We start from the raw sequence: 22,522 nt of genomic DNA, 5'->3' as shown, positions 1-22,522 counted from the left end.
CTTCTTTGTGGCAGCCCCTCAAATATGCAATATGTCCTATTGTGGACTGCAGCTTCATGACAGCATTTGGAGCTAAAATGGCACTTCGTGCTTGAGTCTATTTAGTGATGCTTTTTTTTCCCTTCAAAATTGCTGCTGAAGATAGTCGGAAGTCATTTCAGAGTAAAACTAATGCTATTTGAAAAATGAGCTGCTGCCCCAGACTGTTCTGTGGCACAGAGGAAATCTGATAAAATGGTTAATATGGGGCTTTCATTTTCAAGACAGATGCATGCTTTCAAATGTGCCATGCACTTGTCAAAGGTTTCGTCCCTGAGATTTCATTAGCATGTTAGCTGGAGACAAGAAAATAACCCAGTGTACAAATTCTATAATAAGCGGGAACGCTGATCTCAAGATAGCGAGAGCCAATGCTGCTCGTAGAAGTCACAGTCCCCAACTATGGAGGAACGTCTAATGCCATCAAATGTCACAATAAGGCCATTTGACACTGTCACAACTGTAATCCGGGCTACACAATAGAGTTAGGTATAGATAGGCTTACGACCATAATGGAGCCCAAAATTTCCATTGCTAAGTGAGAAATTGTTGAGTGAGTTTTGCCCCATTTTACAACCCTTCTTGCCACAGGTGTCAAGTGAATTGCCGCAGTTGTTGAAACAACATGGTTATTAAATGAATCTGGTTTCCCCGTTGACTTTGTCAGAAGGTTGCTAATCACATGACTCCAGGATTCTGCAACCGTCATAAATATGAGTGAGTAGCCAAGCCTCTGAATTTTGATCGCATGACCATAGGGCAGTGTTTCTCAACCTTGGAAGCTTGAAGATGGGTGGACTTCAACTCCCAGGATTCTGGGAGTTGAAGTCCACCCATCTTCAAACTACCAAGGTTGAGAAACATTGCCATAGGGGATGCTGCAATGGCTGTAAGCATGAAAAGGGGCCGTCAGTCACATTTTTCAGTGCCGTTGTAACTTCAGTCACTAGAGCCGAGGTGGTGCAGTGGTTAGGGTGCAGTACTGCAGCTACTTCAGCTGACTGCTAGTTCAGCAGATCAGCGGATCAAATCTCACCGGCTCAAGGTTGACTCAGCCTTCCATCCTTCCGAGGTGGATTGTTGGGGGCAATATGCTATTTAGTATACTGTCTTTGGTGTAAGCCGCCCAGAGTCCTCGGAGAGTGGGTGGCATAGAAATATGAATAATAAAAAAATAATAAAAAGATAAATAAATGAAGTGTTGTAAGTCGAAGACTACCTGTCCATGGTGAAATCCAAATTTTTTTTACTACCGGTTCTGTGGGCGTGGCTTGGTGGACATTGTGTGGCTTGGTGGGCATGGCAGGGGAAGGATACTGCAAAATCTCCATTCCCACCCCACTCTGGGGCCAGCCAGAGGTGGTATTTGCCAGTTCTCCAAACTACTCCAAATTTCTGCTACCGATTCTCCAGAACCTGTCAGAACCTGCTGGATTTCACCCCTGCTATCTGTACAACTATCATTCCTATAAGCCAGGGGTGTCAAACGCCTGCGGGGTGCTTAGATCTGGCCCACAGGGCTGCCCTGAAAATAGCAAAGGACTGGCCCGTGGTGCTTCTGCTAGTGAAAACTGAGCTCCCAAGCTCCATTTTCGCTGGCAGCGGGTTGCAGGAGACCGTCGCAACCAAAAACAGAGCTCAGGAGCCCATTCCCATGGGCAGAGTGCTTGGGCCGCCATAGGCACCCCAACACGAGTGACGAGCTGGCCACGCCCACCCTGGCCACACCCACCCTGGCCCCCCAAGGTCAAACACAACCCTGATGCGGTTCTCAATGAAATCAAGTTTGACACCCGTTATAAGCAAAATGTCTTCTGCATCCAGAATTAATCCATAATATCTTTTCCTCCCCCAAAATCACTTACAGAACCCCAGATATATGAATAAGAGTTCACTTCTGACACTCAGCAATTAGGAAGAAATGAAATGTGCCCCCTCCCATAAGAAAGCCATTTGTTATTTAAGAATGTTCTCCATAACTATCATTTCCTTCTCATAGTCTCATTCCTCTTTTCTTAAGAGGATTTACATTTTAAAAGAAATTAAAACTTTAGGTAAATAAACTGAAAATCCAAAGCCAGGTTTTGTTATATATATACCTTTGTACACAGACTTCTCTGCCTTTTGGCGTTAAAACATTTCTTCATATTTCCTTCTACCTGTTATTAGTATCCACAAGTCCATTTCTCTAGGTTTTCATTTTTTTATTTTTTTGCCTGAATATGTATCTGAACTGCTGGACTTTTCTCTATCGTGATTAATCCTGCACGAACAAGAAAAATGGCAGCTCCTCTCATTCATAGGACCTGAAGGAAATGGGGGATTAAGTGGCATTGTTCTTAAGACACACCTTTCATCGATCTAATTTTCTCTCCAGTCCATTTAACAATGTTCCTGATTATTGTTTGTTCATGGAGAAGGAAAGAACTCCGGTTGCTGCCATGGCTAAAAAAAAAAAAAAAATTAAAATCATGTTTGTTGAGATCACGTTGTACCGCAAATTCAGCCTCTTACTGTTTTAAAGCCAGCAAGCATTCACTGTATGTTACAGCGTTTTTCTCTCTGTCTGAATCCCTTTTTTTTTAATTTTGCAAATTTCAAATAAACCTACAGACTGGCGGATTTTGCAAAAGACCTGGCATTGAAAGGTTTGCAAAATAGTGAATGTGGGAGAAAAAAAAACTATATGTAGTTTTAAAGGTCTGACTCTTTAAAACTGGTCAAACCAGACTGGGAAAATCCGAGCGGTGAAGAGATTTAACCCTCTAAGGAGCAAGACATTAGAAATTTTCCATGACCGTGTAGGCACTTTGCATGATGCTGTATATTTCAGAACATTTGGTTAACATCTAAAGCTTTGAGGCATCTGCACATGTTCAGAAGTGACATTTGAAGGGACACACATCTTTTTCATTAGAGGGAATCCTCGACTTACAACAGTTCATTTAGTGAACTGTTACAACAGCCCTGTACAAAATTCCAACAGCCCTGAAAAAAGTGACTTAGGGCCATTTTTCACACAACCATGGCAGCATCCCCAGGTCACATGATCAAAATTCAGATCTTGGCTACTGACTTGCACTTATGACAACTGCAGTGTCCGGGTTCATATGATCACCTTTTGTGACCTGACAAGCAAAGTCAACGGGGAAGCCATTTGACAACCGTGTTACTAACATAAAAACTGCAATGATTCATTTAACAACTGTGGTAAGCAAGGTCATAAAATGGAGTAAATCTCACTTAACAAGCTGTTTCATTTAGCAACAGAAATTTTGGGCTTCATTGTAGCTGTAAATCGAGGATTACCTGTATTAGCATCCTTATTTTAAATAACAAGACTTTTTTTTTTAAGTCGAAGTCTCACTTTAGCGATGGCACTGGAAAGGTAAATTTGGATGATCATAGCTGGATTTCCCCTGTTGCATTTTTTCCACTTAGCCCAAACTCTCGTGCCCTCTCCTTGAGCTCAGCAAGAGGTAGAGAAAACTTCAAGTTATATTTGGCATTTTAGGAAAAAGGCTGAATTCAAATGAAGTGAGTTGCATTTCACTCCCAGTGGATTCAGAGAGAATTTGTCAACCCATAAATTTTATGGAAAACTACATTCAGTTTATTTAATCTAGATCCGACCATTATTCTTCTAACGACGACGATGAAGCTTGGGATAGCAGTACCTTTTTTTTCTAAATCAGCAAGCCCATTGAAATGTTTCCAAATTTCTGCCTATTGAAAACTGAGGCTTTTTATCCGCTATTCGTGTCAGAAGCCCCTTCAAATTATAGACGTATAATGTTCAACACTGAGCAGATAAAATAATACCGTGTTTTCCCGAAAATAAGACAGGGTCTTATTTTCTTTTGACACCCCCACCCCCCGAAATAAGCGCTTGGCCTTATTTTCAGGGAGGTCTTATTATTTTTGAGGTGCAGGAAGTGGCGAGCATGGTCACCTCATGGCTGCCGGTCATCAGCTGTTCGCCCCTGAGGCCGTGCTCCCCAGGACTCTGCACTATGTTGTCACCGCAGCCATGCCGCAGCAACTGGATGTCCCGTCACTGCCATCGCCTCCCTGTTCTTCGCTAATAGCTTTTGCGGTGGCCATTAGCATGACAGAAGGGGCGCGGTGGCTAGGGTTGCAGGAGTGGCCATTAGGTAAGGGGATGTGGTGTGTGTGGGGCATGTTCCCCTCTCTGTCCCCCACTCCGGCTCACCACACCTCATGTTGTTTGCACGACAACCAGAGGAAATGGTGGGGACCGGCTGCACATGAATTTAAATATTTTTTGGGAGGGCTTATTTTAACGCATGTGCTCAAAAGCCTGATTGGGCTTATTATCCGAGGAGTCTTATTTTCAGGGGAACAGGGTAGCTGAGGACTACAAGCAAGCTTGACGGTGCTGCCTCAAATAATTTTTTTTGCAGATTTCTTAAATGGCCCCTTGTCCCTTTCAGACACTAATTTTTACCTGCAGTATTTTTAAAACAACTTTGCACAGCAGGGATTTTTACCCAACAAGGTGAGGTTTTCTTTTTAATGAAGTTTAGAGAAAAGTTGTTTAGAGTTGTCCTAGAAGGGAGACAGATTCTGAGGAAACAAGATGGCGATGATACTTTGCTGAGTGGAGATCCATGCGACTCGAGTTAACAACAACCTCAACCAGACTGACAAAATCCAGAATCTTCTATCGCAGAGAGTCATATAGTCTGCAATAGAGGAATTATTTCCCCATGAACAAAACACGAAGGTGACTCATACAATTGGAGCAAGGATTACAGCAGCCCTGCCCAACCCCCGAGGCTTCCCAAACAATCTTCAGCATTGATTCCTTGCAATTTCCACCTCCTCAACCCCACCCCCACCCCGAAAACTATTTTCTAAATACTTCTGCTCCCTCATGGTTGTTGACATGGAAACTGAGACTGGTATTAAATCAAGTGGTGCACTGAAGAACTTTGATCCATTCCTCAACGGCTCAAAGTGGGCACAGGACGATCTGAATGAGACCCAATGGCCAAAAGAGATGACTTCGTGGTAGAGCCTCTACGTTACACGACGAATGTCACATACTACCCTCCACAATTGAAGGGACAAAAAATGGTCCATCAAGTCACATTGACATATATGTGTCCTTTGTCCATGGCCCCTCCCTCTTTCTGTCTACAAAAAAGAGTCTCAAAAGCCAGATTCCACCATCTCTTCCTAGCAATGTTATCATGGAACTGAATAAGGAAATGACATCCCATGAAGATCAGGGTTCTATGGAGATCCAGCAAGCCTCCACACCTTGTCCGTCTCCAGAGCAGATCATGATGCCTCATCTTTTCAGAGAAGACCAATCTGAGTCCACTCAGTCTTGCAACGGCTGGACAAAGTTGGAAGGAAAGACACCTGTCCTTGTGCCATCGCCTTCAATGAATCCAACCTGGAAGGAAAACATCTCATGAGGAATGATAAAACTACAAATAAAGAGTAGCAGCATAATAGGCTCTGATCCCAGGTTCTTCCCATAGAAAAAATGACAAGAATTGGATGTGAAACAACCCTGCTTTATTAGATCTGCAGCTATGCAAGAGGTCTGTTCAATCCCCTTGTCAGCCCTGGAGCCCATCTTTTTCTCTGGATCTTCAGGGCTGCCACACTTAGTGCTGTGGGAAAACGGGAGGGGGTTTGCATGGAGTTGGTGGAGATATATAGCCATAACAACATTCCTTTCTCTGGGAGTCAAGGACGTTCAGCCTGCACCTGAAGAGGCATGACTGGGGGGATCATCTCCAGTTGGGATGGTGGATTGATTGGACCATGTGATGGACATGTGGGTGCAGGGAAAGGGTCTTTGACTTTCCTTTAGGTGGGAAAAGCCCGGAACCTTTCAGATTTGGGTTTTCCCAGATGTGCCAATGGCATCTCTAATAAAATGGAAATTTGAGGAACTGCTGGCCTTGGAGACTTCATTGGTTGGGGATGTTACTTGGAGCCCTGACACCTTGGAGATGTTCTAGTCCAACCCCCTGCTCAGGCAGGAAACTCTGAGCAGAGGACAAAGGCTTTGGCATCAAAAGATATCACTCTTTTCAAAGAGGATTGTACATCTCACTTCTCAGTTGCTCGGGGAGGTTTTGTTTTGCCCTCTTGCTTCATGTATTATTGAGTTCTCACCTTTTTCCAAGCTGGCACCTTCTGGTGACATTGGGAGTTCTAGTCCCAACACATCTGGAAGGCACCAAATTAGGATTGGTGGATAGAAAATTTGAAGTGTGCAAAAGCTGGCAGATTGTTTTCATTTGCCTACTAGTAAAGTAATGGCTCTAACACAGACCCCTAAATTGAGAATTTCACAATCGGGAAAGTTGGAGCACTGTTGTTGGTCGCTCTGAGTAAACCAAACAAGGAAATCGACCTTACGGAAAAGCTAAAACTATTTTTTTTATTGAGACTGGCTATTGCAGCACAATCTTGCAAGTCTGATTGTGCTCAACCACCTCAATCTTCTTCTAATTTATTGAATTAGGGATGAGCCTCTCTGAGCCACTTCTAAATGTTCTCTGGCTGTTCTGGACTCAACAATCATTTCATCCCCCTTTGACTAGCCCAGGGGTCAGCAACCTGCGGCTCTGGAGCTGCATGTGGCTCTTTCACCCCTCTGCTGCAGCTCCCTGGCACTCAAAATATGCGTCACAACTACCAATGTGTGACACCCGCCGGTACGCGATTTATTGAGCTTTTCAACCCCTGGTAGGCCAACCATGGATAAATCCAAGAAAAGAAAAGTTTCAGAAGAAAACAGAACGTTTAATTCAACTACATATGCTAGTTTTGTGGCTGCTCAAGAAATAGTCAGGCATAGGAAGGGTTTTGTGGCTTCCGATGTTTTCTTTTCTATGGGAAACGGGTCCAAATGGCTCTTTGAGTGTTTAAGATTGCAGACCCCTGGACTAGCCAAAATCTTGTGCTTCTCTCCATCAAGGTCATTTTCCTTGCTCTTTTCTGCATGTTGAAATTTTAACTCTCGTTGCTTCCAAAAGTGGCTCTTGAAAGTTACTGATCTAAAGATAAAATGAAATTCTGAGATATTAACTCAAGGGCTGCGTGTAAGCAGAAGATAGATTTTGGAGGGGAAGATGAACAAAAATCATAATCTAGACCAGGGGTTTCCAACCTTGGCAACTTTAAACCTGGCGACTTCAACTCCCAGGGGAATTCTGGGAGTTGAAGTCCACCAGGCTTAAAGTTGCCAAGGTTGGAGATCCCTGATCGAGACGAAAACGTGAGTGTCCTTTGCAAGAATGCTTCCTAAGAGGTTTCTCTTAAAGGACAAACTTCTCCTTCTCTTCTGAAGCTAAGAGGAAAATTGTATTTCTACTCTAATCCCGTGAGGAAAAGCAGCGATACTGACCCAATTTTGTTCGTCCTCTTCCCGTGTTACTACGATGACTTCACCCTTGGAGAAAGTCAACTCGCGGGCCTTGTCCCCTTTGCAGTCAGCCAAAGCCTTGACTCGTTTTAACCGACCTTTGGCCTGTGAAGGGCAGAAAAATCGTTATCAGTTTTATGATAAGATCCCTTGTTTCCCCAGATGGTTTTTACACAGGGGTGGGCTGCTGGGGGGTTTGCAGAGGTTCGGGAGACCCTCTAGCTAAGATTCTGTGCAGTTCGGAGAACCCACAAACTCCCAACCACACTCCTGGCTGGTCCCACCCACGCCACCCTGCCCCTCCCCTCCCAGGAGTTCCCACGCGGCCTGTTTTAGATGCAAGGTACACGCCAAGGCTCGGGGAGGGCGAAAAACAGGCCTACCGGAAGTTTGGGAAGGCCGGAAACAGGCCCGTTTCCGGCCTCCAGAGCCTGGGGAGGCCATTTTCACCCTCCCGGAGACTCAAGGAAAGCCTCCGGAGCCCAGGGAGGGCAAAAATGCCCCACCCCCACCCCGCTGTAGTGCAGGAGGCCGACTAGACCACACCCACCATGGCCACGCCCACCCAGCAACCGGGCAGAGAACCCCTTGCTAAAATTTTTAAAGCCCACCCCTGCTTTTATGGTTGAAGAGGCAGAGAGGTGACAGCGGGCGCTAGGTGCAAACAAATTTGCAGGATAGCAGCCTGGGGTGTTCTCTGCCGTAATGAACCTTCAACAAATCTCTCTAGGTTGCTTTGATCATAGGGCACCACTTGGGCAATGTCTGGACTTTAATTCCCAGAATTCTCCAGCCGGCATTAGCCATCGCTGAAAATTCTGGGAGAAGTCCAGACCTTTGAGCCCAGGTTGAGGAAAGCTGCAAGAAAAGTCAGACTCAATTCCTAGAGACTTAATGGGTATGATGTTCACATCATCCTGGCAGTGATGGTCTTTACATCTCTTCAGGATGCAATACAGGTAGCCCTCGACTTACAACAGTTCATTTAGTGACCGTTCAAGGTTACAACGGCACCGAAAAAAAAGTGACTTACGACCTTTTTTCACCCTTAACAAACTTTGTAGCATCCTCACGATCCTCTGATCAAAATTCAGATGGTTGGCAACGGATTCATACTTATGACCGTTGCTGTGTCCCAAGGTCAGGTGATGGATCACCTTTTGCAAACCTCTGACAAGCAAAATCAATGGGGAAACCAGATTTGCTTAACAACCGTGTTACTAACTTATCAACGGGGGTGATTCGCTTAACAGCTGTGGGCAAGAAAGATCGTAAAATGGGGCAAAACTCACTTAACAAATGTCTTGCTTAACAACAAGCTGTAAAGGTTGGGGATCACTACACTAAGGAATTTGGTAAGGAAATATCTCTGAAATGATGACTCAACAGATCAAGGTCACAAGTTGTCTCCTTGTTACTATAAATCTGGTTTTATTAAAAACTGGCTCTCATTTTTTTTGTCTTTGTCTCCTCTTTGATCGTCTTGGCTATAGGGACACTCATATATTTTATATTTTATACAGTGGTGAAATCCAAATTTTTTTACTACTGGTTCTGTGGACGTGGCTTGGTGGGCGTGGCTTGGTGGGAGTGGCAGGGGAAGGATACTGCAAAATCCCCATTCCCACCCCACTCTGGGGTCAGACAGAGGTGGTATTTGCCGGTTCTCTGAACTACGCAAAATTTCCGCTACCAGTTCTTTGAACTGCTCAAAATTTCCACTACCGGTTTTCCAGAACTTGTCAGAACCTGCTGGATTTCACCCCTGATCTTATATGCATAGACATAAATGAACAACAACAATTTTAGCTGGAGGAGTCATTACTTTAAAAATGGAAAATTGACACATACGCATATGTGTCCTAATTGACAGGGCAGCCTTTCAGATCCTGGAACCATAACACAAATGGGCATTCAAAGCCAATTGCTGTTGCTTGCCAACACAGTATTACTCTATGCCCGCTACGGTCTACAAAACACATGGCAGATCCATCAGTGCCTGTTGGCATGAGTTCTTATTTTGAAACTTGGAGGAAAAGGCCAAACACGTTCCCCCCTGCCCCCCCCCTCCGGCTTTCTGAGATTGCTGCTATCAGCTCTAAGGCTGAAATGAATACCTATCTATAACCGAGCCCAGATTGCTGCCTAGGGATACCAGGGATGCCATGCTAATGCTGGGGAGAAAGGAGACCCTCCAACTCCAGACTTGCTCAAACTATAAAAAAAGTATGACCCCTTGCTGTCGCTCCACAACTCACTGGTGCAAATCTTCTTGGCGCTGGCACAGGCAGAGGTGTTGGCCCTGGCATCGCAGTTTTGCATATAGACACTTCTTCCGGGCAACTGGGGCTCTGTGGCGAAAGAGGGCTGCTGGAAAATTTACCCATCGAGCTGCTACTAATCCGTCGGTAGGACCTGGTGCTTTCTGAGCTGTAGGAGAAAAGAAGCTGTCTCAGAAATCGTTCTTGATGGTGGGGAGTGTCTTCTCGTGGGACTGTCGAAAGAGATACCTGTTCGGCATGGGTCATAGACTTCCTGAGCTAATGGTCCATCTCACCTTCATGGTAGTAAAGATAAAAGGTTCCCCTCGCACATATGTGTTAGTCGTTCCCGACTCTAGGGGGCGGTGCTCATCTCCGTTTCAAAGCCAAAGAGCCAGCGCTGTCCAAAGATGTCTCCATGGTCATGTGGCTGGCATGACTAAACGCCAAAGGCACACGGAATGCTGTTACCTTCCCACCAAAGGTGGTCCCTATTTTCCTACTTGCATTTTTTACGTGCTTTCGAACTGCTAGGTTGGCAGAAGCTGGGACAAGTCACGGGAGCTCACCCTGTTACGCAGCACTAGGGATTCGAACCGCTGAACTGCCGACCTTTCAATCGACAAGCTCAGCGTCTTAGCCATTGAGCCACCGCGTCCCTTTTACTCTTTCTACTCTTACCTTCATGGCAAGAGTGGTTTAATAATGGAACAGGTTTCCTCAGAAGAATGACTTGATGGCCATTTCTCGGGAGTGCTACAGTGGTGGATTCCTCCTCCAAGCGTCTTCCCAACCCTTCCACATTCTCCAATATTCACTTGGCCATGCACAGTGACTGGGTTCTTCTGTTGAGTTAAGCTGTAGGGTTTAACCTTGTTTCATTGAACAGGACCCAGGGTTTATATTCAGACAGAATTCTATGCCGTAAGCCCTGACTTCCAAGCCATGTTGTCCGAACACCAGACAAAGTCAAAAGCAAAAAGAGTCACATTGTGGCTTAACTTGAGGTATGAATCCTGCCATAGCATGGTGACCTCTGAGGGAGACATGCAACTGATGGAACCAGGAACTAGTAAGATCAGGGAAGATGTGCGACACCAAGCCAGGAGCATGCTAGAATATGAACAGGGGTGGGATTCAAAAATTTTAGCAACCAGTTCTCTGCCTGGTTGCTGGGTGGGCATGGGCATGGGGGGCATGGCCTACTCAGCCTTCTGCACCACAGCAGGGGGGGAATTTTCGCCCTCCCCAGGCTCTGGAGACTTTCCTTGAGCCTCCAGGAGGGCAAAAATGGCCTCCTCTGGGCTCCGGAGACTCTCCGGAGGCTGGAAATGAGCCCATTTCCGGACAACTGGAACTTTCGGGAGGCCTGTTTTTTGCCCTCCCCAGGCTCCAGAGGCTTTTTTTGAGCCTCCGGGAGGGCAAAAATGGCCTCCTCTGGATTCTGGAGGCCCTCCAGAGGCCGGAAATGGGCCCGTTTCTGGACAACTGGAACTTTCGGGAGGCCTGTTTTTCATTCTCCCCAGGCTGTTTAAGCTTGCCAATGTTACTGTTAACTAGATAAACAGGAGAGCTTCTTCATCACACAGAGTATGACTTCTCTGTCAAGAAGAAAAGCATCTGCTTGGAGGAGGAGGATGTCATCCATTTCTTCCTTTGCAACCCATTCCCATCATTAATCATCATTACAGAAGTCCCCAAACATTAAGAGCTGGTTTCTAGTTAGTTAGTTAGTTTGTTTATTCTCCTATTCCTTTTCTTCCCTCATTCACTCTTCTTTTTATGGCTTGGTCAAAGATTTGGTCAAAAGCATGTTTTGTTTCTCCTTGTTAACTTATCAGCAACACATATAATAGAGAATAGAACCCACTTTGATACAGGTGTTAGAATTATGTACAGGTAGTCCTTGATTTACAACAGTTCATTTAGTGACTGTTCGAAGTTGCAACGGCAATGAAAAAAGTGACTTACAACCATTTTTCAGACTTACGACCTTTGCAGCATCCCCATGGCCATGCAATCAAAATTCAGACGCTTGTCAACTGATTCATATTTGTGACGGTTGCAGTGTCCCAGGGTCTTGTGATCCCCTTTGGCGACCTTCTGACAAGCAAAGTCAATGAGGAAGCCAGATTCACTTAACAACTGGATTACTAATTCAATGCCGGCAGTGATTTACTTAACAACTGTTGCAAGAAATGGGTCAAAACTCACTTAACAAATGTCTCACTTAACAACAGAAACTTTGGGCTCAATTGTGGTCGTAAGTCAAGGACTACCTGTCTATGTGAAAGAACAGGGAGAATGGGGAGAATATCTTCTCAAGTTACAATTTAGAATTAATATCTAGGCTCCCTTTTCTGAAGTGAAAGATAGTGCAAGCCTAAATAGATATAATGATAGATACTAATAATAAGGAAGTAATATTTTACAAATGATGCCAGTATGGCCTAATTTTGGATCTACTTATATATAGCTTTTACAGTGGTGTTTATCTACAGCAGCCTGCCAAATTACTGTAGGGTCTCCTACTCCTTTGCAAATACTGTAACAATATTACAGTATGTTCATTTATTTGAGAAAATATTGTATTTTTCAGAATATAAGACACACCGGAGTATAAAACGCACCAAGATTTCGAAGAGATAAACAAGGAAAAAAAAGTTTTTGCCCTCCCCAGCCCCCAGGAGCACTCTGCAGGCCTCCCAAACTCTCTGTACACCCCGTTTTTGCAGGTTTCAGGAGGCCAAAAATGGATATATTCAGTGTATAAGACGCGCCAACATTTCCACCCTCTTTTAGGGGGGAGAAAAGGTGCGTCTTATACTCCGAAAAGTACAGTAAATACTGGTTGTCTTGATAGGGAAAACTATTATTGTGTCAATGGCAATGGAAAACGGATTCAAACATCTGAGCAACATGTGAAGCTCCACACCTGTCCTGGATTCTCTACCAGCTGGATTCATGTGACATGTGACATATAAGCAAATCAACCATGCTACAGAAGGCTTCATGCGCCATGCTGAGAAAATGGCTGGGTCCCAAACACAGAGAACTAGAAATTATGGTTTGCTCTCTCATAGTATATTCAATAAACTCCAGTTGCCTGGCTCCTTACTTGCTAAGCCACTAATGATGGTTTACAAGCTGCTTACGAGGCTAAACCATTAAATGGGTGAATGCTTTGTCTTAATCAGAGACAACAGAAGGAACCCAAGTCCTCCTATAGATTTTAGTTGTACAGACAATGGAAACTGCTGATAATAATAGCAATAGCAATAGCACTTAAGATTTATCTACCACTCCATAATGCTTTACAGCACTCTCTGAGAGGTTTACAATGTCAGCGTACTGCCCTCAATAACCTGGGTCCTCATTTTACTGACCTCGGAAGGATGGAAGGCTGAGTCAACCTTGAGCTAGTCAGGATCGAACTCCTGGCTGTGGGCAGAGTTAGCCTCCAATCTTGCATTCTAACCACTGCCCCACCAGGGCTCAACTTACTAAGCTGCTCAATTTACACAACGGATTGATTTTTATTTTATTAATGTGATATGTATATGGCCATCCTTCTCATGGACAGCATGCAACAATTTGGTCTGATAGCTTCTGTTCTCACCTGAACTTGACTGGGGCTGTTTGTCCTGGTTCAGGAGAGGTTCCAGGGGAAGGCTGCAGAGCTATCATCTGAGTTGGCTCCGATCTTCGCCGTTGGGAGGCACCCCCGACATCAGAGCAGGTCTCCCAATAAGCTGTGCCTTTGACTTCCATAGAGTTACGGAAGTTGGGTGATTGCCAGAATGGGCCACCTTCCAACACACCGGGGATGTTGGAAACAGATGAGTTCCAAACGTCAGGGCTGTCTGGCGAATGGGGTAGTGATTCAGAGGCATCTGGAAAGCAAGGGAAACAATCACTCACGGGAGCAGAAGCTCTAAATCAGAGATGTCCAACCTTGGCAACATTAAGACCTGAGGACTTCAACTCCCAGAATTCCCTAGCTAGCCATGCTGGCTGGGAAATTCTGGGAGTTGAAGTCCTCAGGTCTTAAAGATCTATCAGAAGAGAGCTGGAAGGGACCTTGGAGGTCTTCTAGCCCAACCCTCTGCTCGAGAAGGAGACCCTCTACCGTTTGAGACAAGTGGCTGTCCAGTCTCTTCTTAAAAAACCCCAGTGATGAAGCATCCCACAGCATCTGAAGGCAAGCTGTTCCACTGGAGAATTGTCCTCACTGTTAGGAAGTTTCTCCTTAATTCCAGGTTGCTTCCAGGGGTGGGCTGCTGGAGATTTGCTGGGGTTCGGGAGAACCTCTAGATAAGATTCTGTGCAGTTCAGAAAACCCCCAAATCCCACTCCTGGCTGGCTCCATCCACCCCTCCCCTCCCAGGAGTCCCCACATGGCCCGGTTTGGATGCAGGTAAGTGCAGGGCATGCGCGGAGGCTCAGGGAGGGTGAAGAACGGGCCTACTGGAAGTTCGGGAAGGCCAGAAACGGGCCCATTTCTGGCCTCCAGAAGGCCTCCAGAGCCTGGGGAGCCAGTTTTCGCCCTCCCAGAGGCTTGAGGAAAGCCTCTGGAGCCCGGGGAGGCCAAAATCCCTCCCACTGTGGTGCAGGAGGCCAACTAGGCCGTGCCCACCATGGCCACACCCACCCCGCAACTGAACCCCTTGCTAAAATTTTTAAAGCCCACCCCTGGACTTGCTTCTTGATTAGTGTCAAGGTCGGACATCCCTGCTCTAAATAGTTGCATTATCCTGGCGAACGAACCCAGCCCTTTGAAAAGTAATAGGGAATTTGTTGCCCATCAAGATCTCAAGTCTTATCACTTTGCATCACTGGGTCATTTTGGCCCCAGTTCTTAGGCCCTCTAGTTCAACCACATCTTCAGGGTCATGCATTTCTCAGCCCTGAAGATATCAGTCTGCATTCTTAATACATATTGTAAGAAATCATTGCGTACGCAATCCCGAAGGACGCTACAAGCATCCTGTTTGAATGGATGGGATGGCAGGGCACAGTTTCACCCACGAAAAGGACAGCAGGCTTTGACATTTCCCCTGGTTGGCTTGCCAACATTTTGGCTTCACCTGGTTTCGGTTTGCTGCTCCCTTTGGGAGGCTTTTTGAGCGGCAGTGGCGGTGGGATCTTCTCACTGGTTGAGTTTCGTTGACCAGGCTGCGAAGGGATCACAATGGTCTCGTAGGTCTTGTTGCTAATATCCATGCCAGAACAGCCCCACCGATTTGGAGAGAAGAGAATGGGCTGGCCGGTGGTTGGAGATGGTGAAGACCCAAAAGATCGCTGCAGTGGGCTAATCTATCAGACAAAGTAGCAGATGTCATCAGCACCTGGAACCTTCCGTCACCTGTCCTGTAGAAAATTTTGAATCCCACCAGTGCTTAGCATGTGATGAAAAACCAAGCCTATTTGGTTAATTTATGGTTCAGTAGAAAATGGTTTCATTCAATCACCAGCTTAGGAAATTGGGGGGGGGGGAATGCAGCCAAAGTCTTGAAGACCCCTATAAAATCCTTCCTTGTACAGTTTAAGGTCAACCAATCTTTTGGTGTTCCATTTCATAGCCAGCTAGGGGAAGCTGAAGGAAGCTATAGACAAAGCTTTTTATATCACTGCCATGTTTCTTGATAAGAAAGGAAAACTGACACGGGACTGTCCCACCTGGAACATTACATGACAGGACACAACAACAAACGGAGTTGTTATCCCAGCACCTTTTCATCCAGCTCATCTTCACTGTCATACGAGAACTCCTGAGAAGTTTCCCAGTCGTAGTCTACGTGCATCTGCATAGCCAACTTCCCAGCCTGGGCCTGCTCCAGCTATTACAAAAGAATAAAAAGAACATCCTTGGTCAGTTCACCATCTAAGAGGGTCTCCTATTCCTTCAAAGGTTATGATGTCGTTCTCCAGGCTGATACCATGCCTGTCAGGCAGAGGGAATCCCCTGCCTTAGACAGCAGTCTGAGAAAAGCCCACCTCCCCTTTGGAGCTCCCATCCAGGATCTGATTCCCCCAATATCTTGTTCTAACAAGGCCTTCAGAACGGTTGCTCTCTCCAACATCTACGTACTCCTCAAACTGTGACCTTCCTGCTCTAGAAAAGTTGTCAATACAGCCTCGCCCTGGTGGGATGCTGCCGGTTTAACAACTGGTGATCCCGTGCTTTGCGTGCTTGCACAGTTTTACAAATACTAACCTTCTGTGTTACCACTTGGGAGTAACACAGCTGAGGCGCGGCAATCCGCTCTCCTGCACCAATCAGCTGAGAAGATAAAGGTAAGTAAAGCACAGGGGCGGGGGGGCGAGCCAACCTGATCATCGGAGCGAACCGGTTCTCTCCCAGCTGATCGTTGGAGCTACCAGTTCGTCCGAACCGGTCTGAGCCAGTAGAATCCCACCCCTGAGCCTGGCTACTGATCAAGAAGGATGGCCATTGTGAAGTAACATTATCTGGAAAGCACAATTCTCCCACCTAAGGTCTAAGGCCCCCTTACCTCCACCTACCAAGTCTTTGCACTCAGCATTCTTGAATCTTCTTGCCACATCTAGAGGCGTTTCACCAGCTGCGTTTACTGGAGGAGAACCAAAACGACACACCAAATCTGAATCCGGAGATTTTCAAACAATGTGCTACACACACAAACAGCGAGGACAGGTGCACCATCATTTTGTATGGCGTGTAGATACTTGCACCTCATAGGGATAATCACATAAAGCTGATTATCTATTTTAATGGAAATAGGATGGTATCACATTCATCAAAGCCCAGTCACCCAACCTTCTTGCATTTGTCCACCATATTATTCACCTAATCAAAGAAAGCATTTCTTTTTAAAGAGTCCCCAAACTTTTTCGTGGAAAAAGCTTTTCTGAATCCAAGATGTTGCAAAGAATAATATTCTCAGCCAGCCTGGAAAATTCCATTGACAGGAACTGACCAGGCAACTGTATTTTATTTTTATTCCACTACTGGCAATGGGCTCCAGTATTCTATCATGCTGAGAACAGTAGGCAGGTTTGGGGCCATAAAACAAGCCTGGCACACACAACTTTATCCCCCAAGAAAGCAAGAATAAACAAGAAGCTCAAGAGGAAAATGTATGAGGGTTGTTTCCAGCCATCTGTCACCCAAACTGGTTGCTTCATTTTGCTTTATGGTAGGATCGGCCACAGACTCCTGTGCAGTTTCCGAAAGATGCCCTAATTAATTCATGAGCCATGAGCCGAACTTCAAAAGAAATACAATCATTTATTAGGAGCACCATTTCGGCAATATTCGGATGCAGTTAGAACTGACCCCACGTAGATTTACGTTCCCCTATGACCTGTCTCTCCCCTCCTCTCTGGCCATGTCATAAATCACGTTCTCCAATTAACCACTTTGGCTGGCTGTGAAATCCAACACCCTCCTTCTGATTGCGGTCAGGAAGAATGTATGGAATGCACTTCAGTTAGGGAAATCAATCAGCTCTATCAGTTCTCCCTCCCTCCTGCTCATGGCAACTTGAAAGCTTTGCAAGTTGACAACTCCCTTGCAGTAAGACTCTGAAGTTACCAATCCTTCTCCCTCCGTTTCCGACCAGGTGGGCATCCTACCTGCCTTTGTAGAAGCTTTCCCTTTCAGTAACAACTTGATGCAATTGGGCTGATTATACTGGACTCCGTAATGTAAGGCTGTGTTCCCATCCGCAGTGGGTCGGTCCAGATTTCCCCTACGTACAGATAGATAGCAAAGTGGGCAAATTTCACGTCTGTTTGTGTTTTTTTTTAATCAGTAAAGCGTAGAAAACCGCAGTTCTTAAAAAGGACCTAAGACACATGCTTTCAATTTGCACAACTGCACAAGGGACGCGTTTGTACTTCCAAAGTGACAAAGTGCAAACAGAAACACAGCTTTGTTTAAACAGCCAACCCCTTTTCTCCCCGGTTCTGCCAGTGCAATCTTCCCAGTAAATATTACAGTTTATACTTCTAAAGATTGCAAATAAATTTGCAGATGGATTGGTGGGACGGGATGAGAAGGAATTAAAACGGGCAGCATATTGCAAACTGCATGAAGAGTCTAAATAAATCGAGTTGCTTGCTGCTTAGAAAGCATGTGGGCAAGGCTAGTGAGTTTCATTCTTACTCTCCCCTCAGCACAAATCTAACCATACCAGGAGCAGAAGAAGACTTCCCAGAAGAGGCCCCGGAATCCAGTAACAAGGGTCCTTCAAACTAAGACTTACCCATTCTGAATAATGAAATCCACCAATGGAAGGGAAGTTTTGTTGGCATAGCGTACTGCCCAATGCAGGGCTGGTTCACCTTGTTCCTTTTAGAAGAAGAAGAAGAAGCAACATTTTGCAAAACTTTTTATGACAGAAGTCAAATTAAAATTAAAATTAAAAAATGAACCACAAAGACATCTGAATTACATTACATCAAGCAACAGCAATAGCACTTAGACTTATATACTTATAGTGTTTTACAACACTCTCTGGGCAGTTGACAATGTCAGCACATGGCTCCCAACAATCTGGATCCTCATTTTACCCATCCTGGAAGGATGGAAGGCTTAGTCAACCTTGAGCCTATCAGGATCGAACTCCAGACTATGGGCAGAGTTAGACTGCAGTACTGCACTTTAACAACTGAGCCACCACCAGGGCTCATTAACATCCTAAGTTATATTAAAGGATGCCTCATAGATGTCAGATGTGGGCTTCTGTTATAAGAGATTCAACCTATAATTGTCAATTCTTTTGTCAACAATACCTATGCCATGGTGGCCATTGGCAAGCTAAAACCATGAGCCTTGGTAGTACAGTGGTCTAAAGCACCCTGTTATTAAGACCAGCTGCCTGCAATTACTGCAGGTTCAAATCTCACCAGGCTCAAGGTTGACTCAGCCTTCCATCTTTTCTAAGGTAGGTAAATTGAGGACCCAGTTTGTGGGGGCAATAAGCTGACTTTGTATAAATATGCAAAAGTATGAAGTATTGCTTAGCGCATTGTAAGCCGCCCTGAGTCTCCGGAGAAGGGCGGCATATAAATCAAATTAAAAAAAAAAAAACCACAAAAAATAATTTTTTTAACAATAGCCATTATTAAAGAACCAAACCCTCAGAAGATTTTGATCACTATAGTTCCAGGAACAATAAAATTTGCCTGGTTTCAAGATGAATATATATATATATATATATATATAAATATATAATATATATATTTATATAAATATAAATATAAATATAAATATAAATATAAATATATATATATAAATATATATATATAAATAGATTACTACAACTGCCTAATATGCAGGCAGCCCAAGTTCAAATCCGAGTAAGGGTATGGCTAGCTGATGAGAGCTAAATAGCTTGAAATAGATCTATACTAATCTCCATTTATTTCTTTATCAGCAAAATATAAATGTTATATATATAGGTAGGTAGGTAGGTAGAGATAGAGATAGAGCTATACAGATAGAGATAGAGATAGAGATAAATATAAATATAAATCAGGAACACGAAGGTCATTTCTCAAAGCAACCACGTTTTTGCTGATTTCTGTTTCTCGGGCCTCACTTTGTCCTACTTACCTGACCTTCAGGAGTCACGAGAGGTTTGGACAGATCGTGGCCTTCAGCAAAAGCCTGGAGCAGTGCCAAAAGATCCCTGCTTCGGATAGCATCCCAGACTCGGTAAGGATCTTCCTTGGTAGCTTTATGGACATACTTGCGTTCCATATACTTAGCCATGATGAATTCCTTCCTGGTATTCCTGCATTTAGGAAGAGGAAAAATTCTCCAAAAGTGTTTTTTTTTTAAGACCTTAGAGCAGGGGTGAGGAATGATTTTATGATTTGTGGACTTCAACTCTCAGAATTCCTGAGTCAGCTATGCTGGTTCAGGAATTCTGGGAGTTGAAGTCCACAAGTCATAAGGGGGCCATTGTTCCTCATCTCTGCCTTAGAGGTTCATAAGAAAGGCTCAGCTCAGTCAGTCTTGCCTTCTATTACAGTGGTACCTCAGTACTCATCGTTAATTGGTTCCAGGAGGTGTGATGAGTACCAAAAACGATGAGTACCAAGCAGGGGTGAAATCCAGCAGGTTCTGACAGGTTCTGGAGAACCGGTAGTGGAAATTTTGAGTAGTTCAGAGAACTGGTAAATACCACCTCTGGCTGGTTCCACCCCCATCTATTCTCTGCCTCCCGAGTCCCAGCTGATTGGAAGGAAATGGGGATTTTGCAGTAACCTTCCCCTGGAGTGGGGAGGGAATGGAGATTTTGCATTTTCCTTCCCCTGCCACGCCCACCAAGCCACACCACACCCACCAAGCCACGCCCACAGAACAGGTAGTAAAAAAATTTGAATTTCACCACTGTTACCAAGCAAATTTTTCCCCATAAGACATAGTGTAGTGAGTCACAAGGCAGCTGACCCCGACAAGTTCTAGCTTGTGCATTGAGTACCAAACAAACAATGAGTACCAGGACAAAATTTTTGCATCAAAATGCGTTGAGTACCAAATTCGATGAGTTTCAAAGCATTTGAGTACCAAGGTACCACTGTACTTTCAATGGGCGTGTGCTTCTCTATGTTCTCCATCCCCATTGTTTAATCCTCAAGTAATCGGTACTTAGAAGCAGGGACTGCCAAAATCTGAAGGATTGAAAATGGCTGTTGGTATATATCAAGTCCACGGGGAGGGCATTTCAAAGCCCAAAGACTGCTTCTAAGCATGACCCAAGATGTTACGCAGGTGAAGGAATGGATACTATGTATATACCATCCACTGTTAATTTTGGGACCACTGGTTGCTAGATCTATAGCTAACAAGGTAATCTTGGTAGACAATGGCTGGTAAAGCATCCAGCTGAGGAAAGCAAAGGAGCAGATTTCTAAATATCAGAGTTACATTGCAAAGTCACAATGATTTGCTTATTTATATGTATTAAAATTATGCACAGCTTGGGTAGCGGCATTCAAGTTTCCCTGTTGGTGAAAGCCGATTTTGGGGGTGAAAAAAATAAATGAAGAGAAAACAACAAGACTAAGAAGCAGGTGAATGTTTTAACAATTGCCAACAGCCAAGTTCAAATTTACTGGCTGCGCCCATCCTATGCAAAACCACAGACCCAGGTTCTGAATTTGTTTATTTATTTATTTATTTAGAGAATTTATGTGGCTGCCCATTCACTCTCAGTGATTCTGAGTGACCTTACCCTTGTTTCTTCTTCTTGTATTCCGATAACAGAGTGGTGAAATCCAAATTTTTTTACTACCAGTTCTGTGGGTGTGGCTTGGTGGGCGTGGTATGGCTTGGTGGGCATGGCAGGGGAAGGATACTGCAAAATCCCCATTCCCTCCCCACTCCTGGGGCCAGCCAGAGGTCGTATTTGCCGGTTCTCCGAACTGCTCAAAATTTCCGCTACCGGTTCTCTAGAACCTGTCAGAACCTGCTGGATTTCACCCCTGCCCCAATCCTCTACCCCAAGTCTGTCCTCATCAGATGCCTCCATAAGCCTTCCCCCATCCCATCTCTGCCCCTCCAAAAGCAATAGCCATATCACTCACATATCGCTGCTCGAGGAAGGTTTGGGGCTGTTCTGGATTGGCAAGGTGGCTTCCATGACATCATTAAACTTGGCATTTCCAATGCTGACTGCCAGCTGTGAGTGAGACAAGAGCCATTTGTCACTGGCAGGATGGGCAATCATCATATCATATCAAGAGCATCCACAAGCTATGTTGGACTAGCCAGTAAGGTAAAAATGAAGGCAAGAGGTTGAGAAAGGAAACTTGGTGTGCTATTTTCTACCCTTTGCTAACTACATGAGTCTGTCACCTGCACTTCTATAACTGTCTGGTTGGGTTCTGCAACCCAACCAGACAGACACAGAGGATAATTAGAAGTGCAGAAAAAACAATTACTACCAACCTGCCTTCCATTGAGGACCTGTATACTGCACAAGTCAAAAAGAGGGTTGTGAAAATATTTACAGACCCTTCACATCCTGGACATAAATTGTTTCAACTCCTACCCTCAAAATGACACTATAGAGCACACCAAAACACCTAGACACAAGAACAGTTTTTTCCCGAATGCCATCACTCTGCTAAACAAATAATTCCCTCAACACTGTCAAACTATTCACTAAGTCTGCATTACTATTACTATTAGTCTTCTCATCGTTCCTATCACCCATCTCCTCCCACTTATGACTCTATGACTGTAACTTTGTTGCTTGCATCCTTACGATTTATATTGATACTCTTTCCTAGTATGATTCGATAACTTAATTGTACCCTATGGCTATCATTAAGTGTTGTACCTTATGATTCTTGACGAATGTATCTTGTCTTTTTATGTACACTGAGAGTATATGCACCAAAGACAAATTCCTTGTGTGTCCAATCACACTTGGCCATTAAAGAATTCTATTCTATTCTATTCTATTCTATTCTATTCTATTCTATTCTATTCTATTCTATTCTATTCTATTCTATTCTACCCTACCCTACCCTACCCTACCCTACCCTACCCTACCCTACTCTACTCTACTCTATTCTACTCTGCTCCTATTCCTTTTCCTTTTCCTTTTCCTTTTCCTATTTTATTCTATTTTATTTTATTTTATTCTATTCTATTCTATATAAAGTTTGGCTAGTGTGAAAAATAGAAGAATATCATCATTATGGTTTGTCACACAATCTGCCAGACGTTCAGGTTGGATTTGGCACTTTTGTCTGACTTTCGAGTTCTTCCCAAGGACTTGGGATAGGTTATTATTATGGTCTCTTG

At 44.5% G+C, this 22,522-nt stretch overlaps 1 protein-coding gene across 2 annotated transcripts in view; it reads right to left on the bottom strand.

Moving 5' to 3' along the window:
- Positions 1-4,543: 4,543 nt before the first annotated feature.
- Positions 4,544-22,522, bottom strand: part of ASAP3 (ArfGAP with SH3 domain, ankyrin repeat and PH domain 3) — a 94,146-nt gene continuing 76,167 nt past the window's right edge. Inside the window, exons 16-27 of one of the 2 annotated variants that reach the window (XM_060691496.2) lie at positions 21,295-21,389; positions 19,316-19,496; positions 17,964-18,049; positions 17,332-17,447; positions 16,240-16,307; positions 15,932-15,997; positions 15,447-15,554; positions 14,802-15,030; positions 13,334-13,607; positions 9,712-9,883; positions 7,436-7,558; positions 4,544-5,464 (exon numbers count right to left, since the gene is read on the bottom strand). In XM_060691496.2, coding sequence (XP_060547479.2) covers positions 5,390-5,464; positions 7,436-7,558; positions 9,712-9,883; positions 13,334-13,607; positions 14,802-15,030; positions 15,447-15,554; positions 15,932-15,997; positions 16,240-16,307; positions 17,332-17,447; positions 17,964-18,049; positions 19,316-19,496; positions 21,295-21,389 — 1,593 coding nt within the window. In that variant the 3' untranslated portion in view covers positions 4,544-5,389. The remainder of the gene's footprint in view (positions 5,465-7,435; positions 7,559-9,711; positions 9,884-13,333; positions 13,608-14,801; positions 15,031-15,446; positions 15,555-15,931; positions 15,998-16,239; positions 16,308-17,331; positions 17,448-17,963; positions 18,050-19,315; positions 19,497-21,294; positions 21,390-22,522) is intronic. The other variant, XM_060691497.2, reaches the window with a different exon arrangement.

The sequence above is a fragment of the Pantherophis guttatus genome, chromosome 10, assembly GCF_059756535.1.
Source record: "Pantherophis guttatus breed Tessera chromosome 10, ASM5975653v1, whole genome shotgun sequence".
NCBI lineage: Eukaryota > Metazoa > Chordata > Lepidosauria > Squamata > Colubridae > Pantherophis > Pantherophis guttatus.
The sequence above is the reverse complement of the archived record's forward strand: the minus strand, read 5'-3'. Positions and strand labels throughout refer to the sequence as shown.